Here is a 13,463-nt window from a genome sequence, read left to right as displayed (position 1 = left end):
TTCTGAATTTCTTCATTGGCACACTTGTCATTCCAGAGCACACTGTTTAATTTCCATATGTTTGTATAGTTTCCAAAGTTCCTCTGGTTATTGATTTCTAGTTTTATTCTATTATGGTAAAAGAAGATACTTGAATCAGATTTCAATTTGGGGCGATTTTTTAAGACTTATTTTGTGGCCTAACATGTGGTCTATCCTTGAGAATAATCCATGTGCTAAGGAGAAGAATGTGTATTCTGCAGCTGTTGGAAGAAATGCTCTATAAATATCTCATAGGTCCATTTGGTGTATAGTGCAGATTAAGTCTGATGTTTCTTTGTTGATTCTCTGGGAGATCTGTCCAATGCTATAAATGGGGTGTTGAGTCTCCAGCTATTGTTGTATTGGGTTGTATCTCTCTCTTTAGCTCTAACAATATTTGCTTTATATATGTAGGTTCTCCAGTGTTGGGGGCATATATATGTGTGTATGTGTATGTGTATGTGTGTGTGTGTATATATATAGTCTGTGTGTATATATATATATGTGTGTGTATATATATGTGTGGGTGTATATATGTGTGTGTGTATATAATGATTATATCTTCTTACTGAATTGCCTTTTTTTTTTTTTTAAGAGACAGGGTCTTACTCTGTCACCCAGGCTGGAGTGCAGTGGCACGAGCATAGCTCACAACAACCTTAACCTCCTGGGCTTAAGGGATTGTCTCCCTCCTCAGTCTGTTAAATTGCTAGGACTACAGGCATGTGCCAACACTCCCAGCTAATATTTTTGTTTGTTTTGAGACAGAGTCGCGCTCTGTTGACCAGGCTGGAGTGCAGTGGCGCCATCTCGGCTCACTGCAAGCTCCGCCTCCTGGGTTCACGCCATTCCCCTGACTCAGCCTCCGGAGTAGCTGGGCGCCTGCCACCATGCCCGGCTAATTTTGTGTATATTTAGTAGAGACGGGGTTTCACCATGTTAGCCAGGATGGTTCTAATCTCCTGACCTCGTTATCTGCCCGCTCCCAAAGTGCTGGGATTACAGGCTTGAGCCCCTGCGCCCGGCCTAATTTTTTTAAAAAGTATTTTGTACAGACGGGGTCTGCCTGTGTTGCTCAGGCTGCTCTTGAGCCCCTGGCCGCAAGCAGTCCTCCCACCCCAGCCTCCCAAAGCACAGGGATTACAGGTGTAAGCTACTATGCCCGGTTCACAAATTCTTTTTTTTAAAAAACTGAGGGCCTGGTGAGGCTCTTGCCTGTAATCCCAGCACTTTGGGAGGCCAAGGCTGGTGGATCACTTGAGGTCAGGAGTTTGAGACCAGCCTGGCCATCATGGCAAAAGCCCATCTCTACTAAAAATACAACAATCAGCCGGGTGGTGGAGCGTGCCTGTAATCCCAGCTACTAGGCTGAGGCTGAGGCAGGAAAATCACTTGAACCGGGGAGGCAGAGCTTGCAGTGAGCCAAGATCAAGCCACTGCACTCCAGCCTGGGAGACAGAGTGAGACTCTGTCTCAACAAATAAATAAAAATAAAGTCAAATTACAAATTACCGCCTAGCTCAGTTTTTATTTCATTAAGCACACCATCTCCTTCTCTGGTCTCAATGGCCAGCCTTGGGAGTGGACAAAGTAGGCAGCTACCTAAAGATTTAAAGGATGCTAAAAAACCTCAACCTAAAAACACCTCCCCAACATGAATTCTGAATCTATATATTATCCAAGGGCCTCTTGGAAAAGACACATCCTTTCCAACTCACTTAAGGTATGAGGTTACCTAAGAGGGATTATTTATCAGCTAGCTAATTAGTCTGTCACAGAAGCCACCTGACCCTAATATAACCTAAAATAGAGGAAGGGCCTGAAGGAATGACACCAGAATGATGTGAGTTAATGGGTTGAGGGAGTGGATGGAAGTGAAGTTAGGAATTAAAGGAAGGAAAGATCCGGAACTTGAAGCACCATTAGGAAGGCAAACCCTCGGGCAGCCTAAGGACTTAGGTACGAATCTCCAGGAAAGAAGGTTCTAAAAAGAGCAGCAGATGGGAGTTAATGTTTAATGGGTACAGAATTTTAGTTGGGGAAGATGAAGAAGCTCTGGAAATGGATGTTGTGACGGTGGCACAATAATATGAATGTACTTAATGCCACAAAGCTTTTACACTTAAAAACAGTTTAAATGTGGCCGGGCATGGTGGCTCACACCTGTAATCCCAGCACTTTGGGAAGCCGAGGCAGGTGGATCACGAGGTCAGGAGATGGAGACCATCCTGGCTAAGACGGTGAAACCCCGTCTCTACTAAAATACAAAAAAAAAAAAAAATTAGCCAGGCATAGTGGCAGGCGTTTGTGGTCCCAGCTACTCAGGAGGCCGAGGCAGGAGAATGGCCTGAACCCGGGAAGCGGAGCTTGCAGTGAGCCAAGATCGCACCACTGCACTCCAGCCTGGGCGAAAGAGCGAGAGTCCGTCTAAAACAAAAAACAAAAAACAAAAAAAAGTTTAAATAATAAATTGTATGTTACCTAAACTAAACACATTCTAGACAATCTGGAAGGGAAATGAAGGTGATAGAGGCTGTTTTCACAAGTCCTTGGCTTTAGCATGATAGCCTCCAAGTTGACCCTGATGAGCCTGACCTCTTTGTATTCATGTTTCCATATGCTGGATTGGAATAACTTGTGCAACCAGTGGGATATGTCAGAAATGACCAGAAATGAGTGGGCTGCCGTGTTGTGTGGGCACTCACAGTCTGTGAAGAGGTCTAGTGATGAAGTGAGGCCTTCAGCCAACAGCCAGTGTTAACTTGCCAACCATGTGAGAAGTTACCTTGGAAGGACATCCTCCAGCAGCCCCTTTCATGAGAGAGGTCAAGCTAGAGCTAACCTGCTGAACTCCCAAGTTCCTGAACCACAGAAACTGTGAGATAATGGTTATTGTTTTAAGCCATTATGTTTTGAGGCCATATGTTATGCAGAAATTGAAAACCAATGCAGATAGTATGAGGGCTTCTTTCATCAACTGCCTGAGGTTGGTGGTGTCTTCAGTCATTTACATAGATCTATTTGTTTCTGGATAATATTACAGTTATTTAAAGATATTTTGTGACTCTATTTAGATACAGCTACATTCACCTTTATATATAGTGTTGAATACCCAATAAGTAACTTGAAAATATTTCCTGATATTGGAGGGAGGGGCGTTGCTGAATTTCAGAAAGTTAAGGCTAGTAAGAACTATGACTAACATAATACATCTTATTGGATACTGTGAATGCTTTCCATTTAATTATATAGGTAAAGGGTTTACAACCTGAAGGAAGGCCGGTGTTTTAAGTCTTCTTACTCTAACATGAATGAATTCCTTAGACATACTTATATTTTAAAAAAAAGAGGAAGCAAAATAAAATAAGGGGGCAAAATAAGCAAAGGTAACTCAAGAACTTTTTAAGGGCCAAATCCATTTATCTTGGCTCTGTATGTGTGTACCTACCTAAAATTCTAATCTCTGTATCTGTGAGTCTCCAGTTTTTCAACCCAAGCTTGACGAGTTGTGGGACCTCCTCCAAACGTTTCAACAGGCTGGTCAGGCTGCCTTGCACATCACAGCCCCAGGGCAGCATCAGTGCAGTGAGCTGTTCTAGCACGTTCAGCCTGTCAACTGGAAGAAACAAAGAGCAGTTCAGGGACTGGATGATCTCAAAACTGAGGAAGAACGAAGGGATGTTGGGGAAGGAATGATCGTTATGTTTGGTGGCTCTGCAGCCTACTCAATCTGCAATGAGAATCTACTTAATTTTTGGTTATTTTTATGGAAAGTGTTCAAGCATATACAAACATTATGCAGAAGAATATAATTGAAACTATATATACTAATAAGTCACCTTTCAAAAACATTAAATCATGGGCAATCTTGCTTAATCCTGACCTAATTCCCCTGGTATTATTCTAAAGCAAATCATGGACAGTATAAATCAGTTCTTTCCTTTTTTTTTCTTTTAACCATAATCACATATCACTGTCACACCTAAAAATCCATATCACCAATTCCTTAAGCAAATTTGTCTTGCACATCAACTACTCTGACAGTTGCCTCCTCAAAGGAGGAAAGAAGGTAGGATCCCGCCTCAAAGTGCAGTGAGCATATGTAAACTGGTGACTTAAAAGACATGGGCCTGTGTTTCTTAAGGGCAGTTTCAGAAAGGCCTAAATGATTTTCCTAAGGAGGGTGCATCTAGTAAGGCACACATGGGTATAAAAGACCTCAGGGCCCAGGCTATGTATTTCGACTACCCTGTACACATATTCAAACGTCTGATTTTGGCTGAATTGTCATTCTTACTCAGTTCATGTAGAGCTTCATTTCCATCTTTTTCCAGGTAATTTTCTGATAAATCAAGAATGCTCAGTTTGACCAAATTGTGAAGATTCTGAGCTGGGAAAAAAAGTAATCCAAAATAAAAAAGTTTTCAGGTAAATATAAATGTATTTTGAAGTATCCTTAGAATAATTCTGAGTTCTTATCTTTTCTGCTAATGGTAATGCAAATCATAACTTGCCTTGGTTATTTTAATTATTTCCAAAGGCACTGACATAGGCATAACCCCCAAATCCCATGTTTATGACCAAATGGGCAAATAGTCATTGGTCCTAGGTTCTGATTAATAAATTCCAGGTCACATAGAGCCTAAAGCAGCATGGGATGTAGTTGTTATGTCATCATGGAAAAATCTCTAAGCCTCAATGTCTTCCTCTATAGAATGAGGTAGTTGGACCAGATAAAATGTAAAGTTGCTTCAATTATAAAATGTCCTTAATCATGCAGGAGAAACAGGAACAACAAAAACAAAAATGAAATGAGCTGGTTTTGTGTACCTCAACTTAGATGATTTTATTGACATAATTGCTGTGATGTTAATAATAATAACTTAGTAAAAAAAAAAAAAGATGAGAAAAAAGAAAACAAATAGCAAAATGGCAGATTCAAATTTATCCATATCAACAATTACATTAAATCTTAATGGACTAAACACTCCAATTAAAAGGCAGAGATAATCAAATAATCAGAACTTTTCTTTTAAGCAAGACCCAGTTTTATGCTATGTACAAAAGATGTATTTGAATAACAAAGACATAAATATGTTGAGGTAATGGAAAACTATTTTGTATGCAAACATGAATTATATAATGGTACCAGTCTAGCTAAGAATTGCTTAGTTCTTTTTTTTTTTTTTTGAGACGGAGTCTTGCTGTGTCGCCCAGGCTGGAGTGCAGTGGCCGGATCTTGGCTCACTGCAAGCTCCGCCTCCCAGGTTCACGCCATTCTCCCGCCTCAGCCTCCGAGTATCTGGGACTACAGGCGCCCGCCACCACGCCCGGCTAGTTTTTTGTATTTTAGTAGAGACGGGGTTTCACCATGTTAGCCAGGATGGTCTTGATCTCCTGACCTCGTGATCCACCTGCCTTGGCCTCCCAAAGTGCTGGGATTACAGGCTTGAGCCACCGCGCCCAGCCCTGCTTAGTTCTTTTCTTCACATATTATCACTCTTGCTTAATCTAGGTGAAGTTTTTTCTATCAGGGCTAGAAAAATCTCCTTTTTAAAAAAATCAGACAAGTTTTCATGAATATGTACTCTTGTTATAATATTGGCTATTATTATTTTAATCAATCGTATGAGCCCTTTTCTTAAAGTATCTTCTGGGTTGTGTGCTCTACAATAAAAAACCTGCTGAACTTCTCTTTAAAAGAGTACATTTGCGATTTCCAGTTCTAAGCTTGTCTCTGCCCAGCAGTAAGCAGAGAAATAAAGGCACGTGCTCATTGTGCTCATATTCCCAGTACTTATCTAGCCTTTTTCAGCTGTGGGTTTCTCTAGCTGTAACTTTATATTAGTATACAAATGCCTTCCTTAGTGATCTTTAGAGACTCCCAGAAGTTATATAGTTTAACTTTAAAAAGATTATACTACTTTTTCCAAAATCTAAATTTTAAAATATGTCTGAATTACACATGTATAGTTTATCCAGAAATATGCAGTAAGTTTCCCCATACTTGATATGCATCGCTTTGGGAACTCAGAAGACTCAATTGTCACATTAATGCACATTAACTTCATCTTAACAGGGCAATGGGTAGGAATTAGAGGCCTGAGATCATTTCAGAAAATCTTTATCTCTCACTTCTCAATCATTTATCCATTCATTTAAATGTTTATTAGGCAGTAAATTATATGACAGGTTGTGTGGCAAGTTTCAAGCACCTATTTCTTATTTTCTTCCTTTTCACTTTCTCTAAAAGTTACATCTTCAGTTATTCTGAAATTCTCCCCTATTATCCATCAATAGTTGATTTTAATTCCAATATGGAGAAAAATCATTAAAAACAATCTGCTTATTATCCAGAAGTTTTTATTATCTATTCCAGTTTTCCTTAAAATTAAATTTCCATTTGAGACATTTAGTGTGAATTAGTATAATAGTATCACATGTTCTGTTATACTGTCCTCATTCAGTTAATGGAAGCAACAGTTACCTAGGATTTTCACTGCATTTGCAGACAAGCAGCAGGAGACTAATTGAATTTCTTCAAGGTCACAGGGTTCACTTGACAGAGACTTGACTATGTAATCCATTCCCTCTCCAATGTCAGACAAGTGGGTCAAACGAAATAAACACATCTTCTTCAGATTTTTCAGGCCTTCAGCTGAAAAAAGAGAAAGGAATGCATTAGGATACCAAGTTAATTTGATTTAAGCATAGATTAATGAACTGAAAAGAAAGCGAAGAATAATTGTGCAGAGACCTTTCCATGTTCTTCCTGCAGCAACCTTAAGCTACAAAGAGTCAGAGAGAGCTATTCTTTCAACTCTCACTTTCCAGTCTCTTGGACCACATAAAAATCACTTATACGGAGGTTATTTATTCTCTTAGTAGCATGAGAAACACTACCGTAAATTTGTAGTCTTTTTAATGGGCATCAATGTATACTCTTACGATAATTCTTTAGATGGATGAAGTCTTCTAGAGCACTCTCCTTTCAATCTTCTCAAAAATCTTAAACAGCGGGGGGCTGAGTTCAGGGGGGTAGCATGGGGACTTGGTCCTTAGAGTGCTTCTAGTACAACTGTTTACAGCCTCAAAAGTCTTGCCTGGGACTCATGATATGGGGCCTGCCTGATGCTTTAGAATGAAGACCACAAGTCCTGCCTGATGCTTTAGAATGAAGACCATATCCACTGCAGCGTATTTAACCAGAAGAAAGATTTACCTTATATCAACAGTACAATTGGAAACATTCTGAAATGTCCCCTATTATTAGGTCTAAAGCTAATGTGCAGTTTAGGATTGGTTAGGCCTTACTTTGTGTCATTAAAATATTGCCTTATCTTGATGGTACTGTAGCCTACAGGAAAGAAATACATGATTTTAATGGCCAGGCACGGTGGCTCACACCTGTAATCCCAGCACTATGAGAGGTAGTGGTGGGCAGATCACCTGAGGTCAGGAGTTCAAGACCAGCCTGCCCAACATGGCAGAACCCCATCTCTACTAAAAATACAAAAATTAACTGGGCGTGATGGTGCACACCTGTAATCTCAGCTACTTGGGAGGTTGAGGCATTAGAATCACTTGAACCCAGGAGGCAGAGGTTGCAATGAGCTGCGATCTTGCTACTGCACTCCAGCCTGGGAAACAGAGCGAGACTCCGCCTCAAAAAAAAAAAAGAAAAGAAATACATGATTCTAATAATATCAATCTTGCAGAGCTTTCGGGAAGGTTGCAGATAATGTATGTAACATATTTAATGTGGCACATAGTAAGTGCTCAATAAATGTTCAATAAATGTTCATTGTTGTCATGGGAGTACATACAGGTTGGAGGTTGTGAGCATGAGCTTTGCAGTCAGTTCCTGGATCCCCTACTTAATAATTATAAACTTGGGCAAGTTATTTAATCTTTTAGCTTAAGCTTTAAGGATCATTATATCTATGTACTAGGACTGTTGTGGGGATTCAGTGGAATGAAGTATATAAAACTGCCTAGGCTAGTGTCTAATCTATAGCACAGCAACTCTTTAATAAAGAGTAAATTATTACTAATATAATACTGGTTTAGTCAAGTTCATATTTTGATTCCTTAATAGCAGAAGCAGGCTGTACTAGAGAGGTACTTTTTGACCTCTTTCTACCAGTTGGTAATATCTTGAGCAAGTCAATAAGCTATTTTAGGTTCCAGTGGAGTTTTCTGTGAAATGAATGAGTTGGATTAGATGCTCTCAATCCTCTTCCAGCTCTGATTTTCTGTGTAATTTATACACATGCAATACATGTTTATTGAACACTGAATTAATTTGATTATTCTCACGTAGGCCATATAAGGAAAAGAAGTCAGCCATGTTTTGCTTTTGTTTTTGTTTTTGTTTCGAGATGGAGTCTCTCTCTGTCGTCCAGGCTGGAGTGCAGTGGAGTAATCTCGGCTCACTGCAACCTCCTCCTCCTCGGTTCAAGTGATTATCCTGCCTCAGCCTCCCAAGTAGCTGGGATTACAGGTGCATACCACCATGCCCAGCTAATTTTTGTATTTTTAGTAGATATGGGGTTTCACCATGTTGGCCAGCTGGTCTTGAACTCCTGAACTCAGGTGATCCACCCACCTTGGCCTCCCAGAGTGCTGAAATTACAGGTGTGATCCACTGTGCCCAGGCTTCAGCTATGTTTTGATTATAGGATAGAGTTGTCTTTCAGCAGGAGGCAGAATAAGAAAGAACAAGGTGAAGGGAAGAGAGGAGCCTTTTAGTGAGGACTCAAGTAGGGAAAAAAAAGAGCCCCCCCAAAAAAAATCGAACACACGAGGAAACAGGGACATTCAAGGAAAGCAGCTTTAACAGGAATCCTCCCTGGCCTGGAGGGCCTGGTTCCCTGTGGTAAGCCATGTGTTCTGCTTGTGTTCCTGAAGTTTCCTTTTCCTTTTCATTTTTTTGATTGGGGAAACAACCTCCAGTGTAGAATGAAAGCATGCTTCCCCCAAAGTTTTCTTGATTCACATTGTTTCTTGTGTCCTATTTCATTTATGAAATTTTACTTAATTATGAAATCATAGTATAAACTTTAAAATATTGTTTCTATGCAATTGTGAAACCATACTATAAACTTTAAAATATTGTTTCTATGCATTAAATAAAAACATAGCCAATGAGCCAGGGAGAGGGAAATTAAAAACACGTCATGGGCTCTCTTCCCAAAAGGGTTACCATCTAGTGTTGTACAATTTGAATAAAATGAGATAAAAGGATTGTAATGGCAGTAGGGAAAATGTCTAGGGAAACTAATGTAGCCATAAGTACATAAAAACATCCTTGGCTTGTGCAGACACAGCCAGTGTCAGAGCCTGAAGTTAACTCCTCTTATTATCAGACTCACATTAATACACATATGAGAACAGAAATCTGACCTAGTTTTATAGCATCTTCTTCATTCATCTTAATGTTATCCATTATGAGCTTTGTAAGGTTCTTCAAATTACCCAATCTGTCAGTCAGACCACCTGTCAAAAGAAAGAAGATTAGACTCTGTTCAGCGGATATTTGCTATTTACTATGTCATTTACTATTACTGTCATTTTTGTTACCAATCAAAAGATTTTAATGATCACCATGAGCCAAAATGCTCATGAAATAGACATAAAATATACTTTTATAAGAGATGGGCATTGTACTTCACTGTAAGCATGTTCTCCAAATAATTTCCCAGATAACAGGGAAATTTCTAAACACTTGAAAATTAACACACTTTTAAATAATTATGCATTAAAGAAGAAGTCTCAAGGAAAATTTGACAATATTTTGAAAATATTTTTAAAAATAAGAACAAAACTTCAAAATCTGCAGCTCTTCACTCACAAAGGGGTGAAAAGAAAAAAAAAATCTTCAGCTAACACAGTGCTTACAGGGACATTTACAACATTGCACACTTATATTAGAAATGAGGAAAGGTCTCAAATCAACAACCGAGGCATACTACTTAAGAAATTACAGGCCGGTGTGGTGGCTCACGCCTGTAATTTCAGCACTTTGGGAGGCCAAGGCAGGCGGATCACGAGGTCAGGAGATGGAGACCATCCTGGCTAACACAATGAAACCCCGTCTCTACTAAAAATACAAAAAATTAGCTGGGCGTGGTGTTGGGCACCTGTAGTCCCAGCTACGCGGGAGGCTGAGGCAGAAGAATGGCGTGAACCCGGGAGTCAGAGCTTGCAGTGAGCCGAGATCGCGCCACTGCGCTACAGCCTGGGCTACAGAGCAAGACTCTGTCTCAAAAAAAAAAAAAAAAAAAAAAAAAATTACAGAAAAGAGAGCAAAATAAAGGAAAGAAGAAAGAAACTAATAAAGATAAGGGTGAAAATCAAAATTATTACATCTTTATTATAAAAATTAAAAACAGAGACAAGATCTTACTGTGTTGCCCAGGCTGGTCTCGGACTCCTGAGCACAAGTGATCCTTTGGCCTCAGCCTCCCAAAGTGCTAGGATTACAGGCGTGAGCCACCATGCCCAGCCCAGAAATCAAAATTATAAATGTAAACAATAGAAAAAAAGCAATGAAGCTAAAAGTTGGATCTTTGAAAAGATCAATAAAATTAGAAAATTTCTACCAAGACTGACAAAGAAAAAGAAGACACAGATTACCAATATCAGAAACAAAAAAGGGAATATCACTACACACACTGCAGATATTAAAAGGACAATTAGAGAATAATATAAACAAATCTACACACATAAATTTGACAACATATATGAAATTGCCCAATTTTTTGAAAACCACAAACTACCAATAGTCGTGAGATATGGAAAAGGTAACCGGAATAGCCTTATAGCTATTAAAGAAATTGAATTTATAATCTAAAATGTCCCAAAAAAGAAACCTGCAGGCACAGATATGTTCACTTGTAAATTCTGCCACAAATCTTTACATGTAAAGAAGAAATAATATCAATTCTACACAATCACTTCCAGAAAATAGAAATATAAAGAACAATTCCCAACTTATTTTATGAAGCCATCATTAACTGGATATGAAAAGCAGACAAAGATGTAGAAGAAAAAATTTTAGGCCAGGCACAGTGGCTCACTCCTATAATCCCCGTGCTTTGGGGGCAAAGGTAGGAAGATCACCTGAGGCCAGGAGTTCGAGACCAGCCTGGGCAATATATCTAGACCCTATCCCTACAAAATATTTTTTAAATTACCCAGGTGTGGTGGCAGGTGTGAGTAGTCCTGGCTACTCAGGAGACTGAGGCAAGAGAATCGCTTGAGCCCAGGAGTTCAAGATTGCAATGAACTGTGATCACACCACTATACTCCAGCCTTGGTGACAGAATGAGACACTGTCTTTAACGAAAGAAAGAAAGTGAGAGAGACAGAATAGAGAGAGAAAGGAGGGAGGGAAGGAGGGAAAAGAAAAGAAAGAAAATTGAGGCTGGGCGAGGTGGCTCACGCCTGTAATCCCAGCACTTTGGGAGGGCGAGGCAGGCGAATCACGAGGTCAGGAGTTTGAGACCAGCCTGGCCAACATGGTGAAACCTCCATCACTACTAAAAATACAAAAAAATAGCTGGGCCTAGTGGCAGGCTCCTGTAATCCCAGCTACTCTGGAGGCTGAGGCAGGAGAATCACTTGAACCCAGGAGACGGAGATTGCAGTGATCTGAGATCGCGCTACTGCACTCCAGCCCTAGTGACAGAGTGAGACCCTGTCTCGAAAAGAAAGAAAGAAAGGAAATTAAACTTTAGACCAATATAATTCATGAATATAGAATCAAAAATCTTCAACAAAATAGCAAATGGAATTCAGTCATGCATAAAAGAATATGATGGCAGGTGTGGTGGCTCACACCTGTAATCCCAGCACTTTGGGAGGCCGAGGCAGGTGGATCACGAGGTCAGGAGTTTGAGACCAGCCTGGCCAACATGGTGAAACCCCGTCTCTACTAAAAATACAAAAATTAGCTGGGTGTGGTGGCATGTGCCTGTAGTCCCAGCTACTTGGGAGGCTGAGGCAGAAGAATCACTTGAACCCGGGAGACGGAGGTTGCAGTGAGCCAAGATTGTACCACTGCACTCAGCCTGGTGACAGAGCAAGATTACGTCTCAAAAAAAAAAAGAACATTACACCACCTCCAAATGGGTTTCATATAGGGAATGCAGGATGCTCAATATTTGGAAATCAATCCATATAATTCATTATATTGGCAGTCTAAAAGAAAAACTACATGATCCCATAAATTGATGCAGAAAACACATGTAACATAATCCAACATCCAGGCTGGGTGGCTCACACCTGTAATCCCAACACTTTGGGAGGCCCAGGTGGGAAAATCTCTTGAGGACAGGAGTCCGAGACCAGACTGGGCAACATAGTGAGAACTCATCTCTACAAAAAATTTAAAAATTAACCAGATGTGATAGTGCACACTTGTGGTCCCAGCTAGTCAGGAGGCTGAGGCGGGCAGATCTGTTGAGCCCAGGAAGTCAAGGCTACAGTGAGCTATGATCATGCCCCTGCACACCAGCCTGGGTGACAGAACAAGACCCTGCCTCAAAAATATTTTAAAAATAATTTTATAAAAACAATCCAACGTCCATTCATGTAAAATGACATGATCATATAAATGGATACAGAAAACACCTTTAACACAATCCATCATCTATTCATGACAAAAAAAAATTCTCAGCAACTTGATAAAAGACATCTACAAGAAAACTACATTTAACATTATACTTAACGGTGAAAGTCTGAATGCTTTCTCCCTAAGGTCAGGAACAAGGCAAGATGTTCATTCATATCACCCCTGTTCAACATTGTACTACAAGTCCTAGTCAGTGAAATAAAGCAAAAAATAAAAATAAAATAAAATAAAAGGAATACAGATTGGAAGGGAAGAATTTAAAATCATTCTTTTTGAAGATAGCATGATTGTCTACAATAAAAATGTCAAGGAATCTGCAACACCCTCTCCTGCAAACCCCACAAAAAAAATCCTTCTAAAACTGGCTGGGTGCAGTGGCTCATACCTATAATCCTAGCAGTTTTCGAGGCTGAGGGGGAGGATCACTTGAGCCCAGGAGTTCAAGATTGGCCTCAGCAACAGAGAGGCCTTGTCTCTACAAAAAAGAAGGAGGGCCGGGCACAGTGGCTCACACCTGTAATCCCAGCACTTTGGGAAGCCGAGGCGGGTGGATCACCTGAGGTTGGGAGTTTGAAACCAGCCTGGCCAACATGGTGAAACCCCATCTGTACTAAAAATACAAAAATTAGCCAGGTGTGGTGGCATGCGCCTGTAATCCCAGCTACTTGGGATTCTGAGGCAGGAGACTTGCTTGAATCCAAGAGGCAGAGGTTGCAATGAGCCAAGATGGTGCCACTGCACTCCAGCCTGGGTGACAGAGTGAGACCCTGTCTCAAAAAAATAGTAATAGTTAAATAAAGTAAAT

General features: G+C 40.2%; 1 protein-coding gene across 1 annotated transcript in view; it reads right to left on the bottom strand.

The window, feature by feature from the left end:
• NLRC4 (NLR family CARD domain containing 4) overlaps nucleotides 1–13,463 on the bottom strand; it is a 42,323-nt gene that overhangs the window by 9,601 nt on the left and 19,259 nt on the right. The window contains 4 exon segments of the mRNA XM_017870640.1: nucleotides 3,470–3,637; nucleotides 4,319–4,411; nucleotides 6,509–6,679; nucleotides 9,427–9,519. Of these exon segments, the coding sequence (XP_017726129.1) occupies nucleotides 3,470–3,637; nucleotides 4,319–4,411; nucleotides 6,509–6,679; nucleotides 9,427–9,519 (525 nt within the window).

This window comes from Rhinopithecus bieti, unplaced genomic scaffold (genome assembly GCF_001698545.2).
Source record: "Rhinopithecus bieti isolate Rb0 unplaced genomic scaffold, ASM169854v2 scaffold_5341, whole genome shotgun sequence".
Classification (NCBI taxonomy): domain Eukaryota; kingdom Metazoa; phylum Chordata; class Mammalia; order Primates; family Cercopithecidae; genus Rhinopithecus; species Rhinopithecus bieti.
Note: the sequence above shows the minus strand (reverse complement) of the source record. Positions and strands in the feature narration are given on the sequence as shown.